The 4,397-nt window shown below is 33.7% G+C and overlaps 1 protein-coding gene across 1 annotated transcript; it reads left to right on the forward strand.

Annotated features, from left to right (window-relative positions):
* The first annotated feature begins 1,568 nt into the window (after positions 1-1,568).
* Positions 1,569-3,163, forward strand: LOC131072537 (uncharacterized). Its single transcript, XM_058008710.2, has 2 exons — positions 1,569-2,048; positions 2,164-3,163. Exons 1-2 carry the CDS (start codon positions 1,656-1,658, stop codon positions 2,719-2,721), a joined length of 951 nt encoding a protein of 316 aa, XP_057864693.2. The 5' UTR covers positions 1,569-1,655; the 3' UTR covers positions 2,722-3,163.
* The last annotated feature ends 1,234 nt before the right edge of the window (positions 3,164-4,397 follow it).

Below are 4,397 nucleotides of genomic sequence, written 5' to 3' on the forward strand. Positions count from 1 at the left end.
ATATAAATTAGATTGCAAGTGATCCTTGTGAGTTGTAGGGTCAAGGGATCAACTCAAACAAGAATTACGTGTTGATTTCATCATTCTAAGCTGCTACTTCGAGTGTAGTTTTGTTCAACTATACCAAATTTTAACATACATTTTATATTAAATTGTAATAGATTGGTACTCTTATGGAGAGGAAGGAGTATTAATATTTATGTTATGCTCTATATCTAGATCTTTTGGCAAAGGTGGGACAATTTTTTTAAAGGAGTTCTACTCTTTATTTTTCAAGCCTTCAAGGTAGATTTAATTTCATTATAATATTCTATAAACTTTTGCAAAGTGTGATTGTGCATCTTGGCCTCTCATATTTGTAATAATTTAGATATATATAAAACTCCATGCTTTGTTGTGCCTATCTACAGTTCTTGTTTGTTATTTTTTATTCTTTCCTTTTTGAATTATTTGATGCCTTAATTTGTATATGTTAATATATGTAATTATCAAGCAAAGAGATATTCGTGTCGACTATGCCCTTTATTGCTTCAATTAAGATACACATTATAAGAAATACAAATTTTGTGCTCATCTAGTAGAAAAAATAATCCCAACCTTAGTTTCTAGCTAATTAGAATGGGAATTTTAGTTCTATTTTTCTTTTCTTTTCTCCATCGCATCATCTCAAATGTATTGAAGATCATAAGAAAAACAAGCTTCATAATCTAGAGGTTATTTTGCAAATCAAGTCCTACATTCACAAAATTTACCATATTAGTACATAGATGCATGAAAGTGCAAATTTTAAATCAATATGGTGCATAAGAAGGGACTAAATTCATTAAAATCTAGAGGATAATTTGCTGCAAAATAAGCTAAACGATCAAATATGAAGACCACTTATTTCATTGAGAGAATAGACATTCCAATAAAATTATAGTAGCTCAAAGGTATCAAGTGCATAAATAATTACTCTCCTTGGTTCTTGACATCCCGATAAAAAATAATTGACCCATAAGTATAAGGTATATGAATAAGATCGACATCCTTGGTTGTGAAGTAATCAACCTTCTTTGGCTACATGCTAAAGCTTAAGGATTTCTATTTCACTAAATTTTGTTTGGGCATGGTCTCAAACTCATCACTTATCATGTTGGGCCTTATAGGTATTAGGTGCAAAAATAATTCTTTTGAATAGTCAAACTCCTTGAGATATGAATCTAAATCTAACGAGTATTTATTTTGTAATATTTTCTTGCAACATGATTAATCGTTCTTCTTAGTTCATAAATAGCTAATCTCATATGACTAAGTCCCAAAGTCTAACAATACCTATTATGCTAAATTTACTTGTGATAGAATCCAACCTCATCCTTTGTGATTTCAAACTCCATAAACATTAGATACATGCGTAATTAATCTCTTGATCTCTTCAATAATTAAACCCCTACAATACGATCTCATCTCTTATAATATTGAACCTTATATAATTTAAGAAAATTCATTATGATATAAAAAACATGCACTCACTAATAAATTTCTAATTCACTAGGTCATTCAACTATAATGACTTGACAAACAAGGGATGACATTCAATACTGTTGTAATAACAAGTGAACGCTCGATTTTCTCGATTTTCTTCTTTCCTTCGTTAAAACGAGAGCTTTAAATGAATGTTGTATTTCTGTGTCTCTGCAACTTCTGTACATTACCCTTTGTTTTCACTGAGCTTAATCGTTGAATCCTTTCTATTCAACGATTTGACAGAGGTTCCAATTTTACAGAGCCTAGAATCCACAGCATGCACACCAAATTCACTTAAGTGTTTTGCTCGAATTATTTCGTATTATATGACTTCTTCTAAGAGCAGGGGCGCCATGACGGGGAGCATCAACAACGAGCATCCCTCATTCCCAAATGTGATCAAATTTCAACTGGGGAAAAGAAAGAAAGAATTATTTTCCAGTGAAAGGGATGAATGCATCATTGGCAATGCCGATGAAGGAAGAACTGATGGCAATGGAACCCCAACTGGAAATAAAAAGATCAAGTTGCTTAAAGTTAAGGTACAACCCCAATTCCTCTAACTCTATCCCACTATTTTGATTTCATCTTCCTCCGATTTTGTATTTTGTTCTTTTTCTTTCTCAATCCCAGTTTCAATTTTTATGATTTGGGCAGATGAGCCCTGCATCTCTGCAACCGAACGCTGGTGTTCAATCTTATAAAACAAATGCTCGTATTTTTGGCATCAAAGATGCAATTCATTTGAGGGGATCCGATGCAGATAATGGAACTGAAAATTGTATGAATAAGAAGGAAGTTGATGTTGGCAGATCTCTCGACATGCTTGTAGATGCCATTCAGCTGATAGAAGGTCAGAGATTACACATAATTGTGGAGCAACAGGGCCAAGAAAAGGATTTGATAGCTGTTTTACCTGAAAATATCATGGAGGATTTGAGACCTAGTTTGCAAGATCAACAATTTCGGGCAAATGATTGTCTCGAGGATTCAAATAAAGTGGTCTTGGACGGAGAACCCTCGGATGCTGGGTATAATTGCAAGGGCATTTCAAAAGCTGTTGATATAGATTCAAGGACAATGCTTCGTACTCGGTCCAGAGGAGGGTGGTTACCAACATTGCCTTCCAAGTATTCAGATTCTGTCTTGCAGCCATGGAAGAAAGTTACACGAAAATGCCCTAATATATTAGAAGGTAAGGGGGCTCAATGTTAGAAGCTAGGGTATCTCACCAAGTAAACATCTTTATTTTTTCAGGCTAGATCATGGTAGCTGAATCATTGCAATTATTAATTTCATTTAACCCTGGAATTTCATGGCGTACTATATGCTGATTAAGCAATTGCCATGCTCCCTGCATTTTTGGGTATTAGTCCTTTATGAAATTATCTGGGAATTCAGTTGTTGGTTAAGAGTAATGGAATCTGAATTTCAATGTAAGAAACTGAAGTCAGGCATTGGGTTCTGTATATTTTCTAACAGTAACTATTTGTTTTCCCTGTCACACAAGAGCTCGAGAAAAGGATAGTATGTATCTGAGCTCTGTAAATCTATGTAGCTGCTTCTTGATCATATTAACTATTTGAAAATCTAACGTTTTGTATGAACTATTGACAACTGGGCTGCACAATGAATTCGAAGTATGTTTTATTTTGGAAATAAAGCATTTGCATTGAAAACATTTTGCATGAATCACAGTGCATTATAACTTTGATTATGTGTTGATGACTACACAACAGTCCTTGAATGTGTAATAGGTTACTCTATTTTGATCTTGCTCTGTTTGAAGTTTACTGTATGGAATATCTGGGTAAGGATGAATAGGGTTACCATCGATGTTGTACACAGAACTGAAAACAGTGCTACTTTCAATACTTGGGCAATGCATAAGGATACCGAGCAATGGATCCATATTTGTACTGAACTGAAATGCGGTAAGGAGCAAAAGTAATAAAGGCTTAATATTTATAAGAGATGCATTTAAATGATCCAAGTTCCAACCTTACTTTTAGACTCAACTTTAATTTGGCTCTTTGGCAATTTGGCTTAAAATAATTGAAGGACAAAAAAGCCAGCAATGCAGTTACTTGAATCAGTGCTTTTGAATAATAATGATTAGAGTTTGACAAACTCTATTCAACAAGCAACATGGCATCCAAAATCTTGATTTAAAGTTACTTAAAACAAAGACACAGGACTAGGGTGGATATTGGTATTGGCTTGGTATGAATCATGTACATATTCTCTGCTAGAAGTTGTAAGAGTAATTCAGCTTTAAAGTTCCAAATACAGAGTGAAATGCAGCACATAAAGTGGAAGGATGAGACAAAAAATGTATGCTTTGGTCACCTATTTCCTAGTTACAGACCACCCAGTATCTGTAGCTGGAAATGGAATAACCAAGCTCCTAGAACCATCAGTACAATTACTACTCAGAAAGTCATCTTCTTAGGCTCTTGTCCATCTGATTGTTTTAAAAACAGCGAGGTGTAGAGATCATTCATCTTGATGATGGATCATAGAGTGTGATTTGAGAAGTTGATGACAAAAAAAGTATAAATAGTCTAATCCAGAAATATTCAAGCTAACTAACATTATGATCTGTAAATTTTGTTTTTTAATTAAGATCATGGCTTCTCAGGTTGATAGAGAGACAATTTTTATATGCACAACTTGTTTTGGTATAGACTGAATACTGGCTTCATTCATTTGTCCAGATCTCAATTGGATAGTTCATTAAGGGCATGAACTTATGAAGCAAATGGTTCCTAATAGTTCTTAATAATAGAGAAAAGAAATCTTGAGAATAAAAACAGAAAATGCTTCTTTAAGATTTTGAGATCAAAGCGATTCTCAACAAGATTATCTGTTTCTTAATTAAGAAAGCTATG

Source organism: Cryptomeria japonica, chromosome 10, assembly GCF_030272615.1.
Source record: "Cryptomeria japonica chromosome 10, Sugi_1.0, whole genome shotgun sequence".
NCBI lineage: Eukaryota > Viridiplantae > Streptophyta > Pinopsida > Cupressales > Cupressaceae > Cryptomeria > Cryptomeria japonica.

Excerpts from the sequence above, each read along its gene's own strand:
- LOC131072537 (XM_058008710.2), top strand. The coding sequence starts at position 1,656 with ATGTTGTATTTCTGTGTCTCTGCAACTTCTGTACATTACCCTTTGTTT. Across the intron at positions 2,049-2,163 it reads TCAAGTTGCTTAAAGTTAAG|ATGAGCCCTGCATCTCTGCA; the intron begins GTACAACCCCAA and ends TGATTTGGGCAG.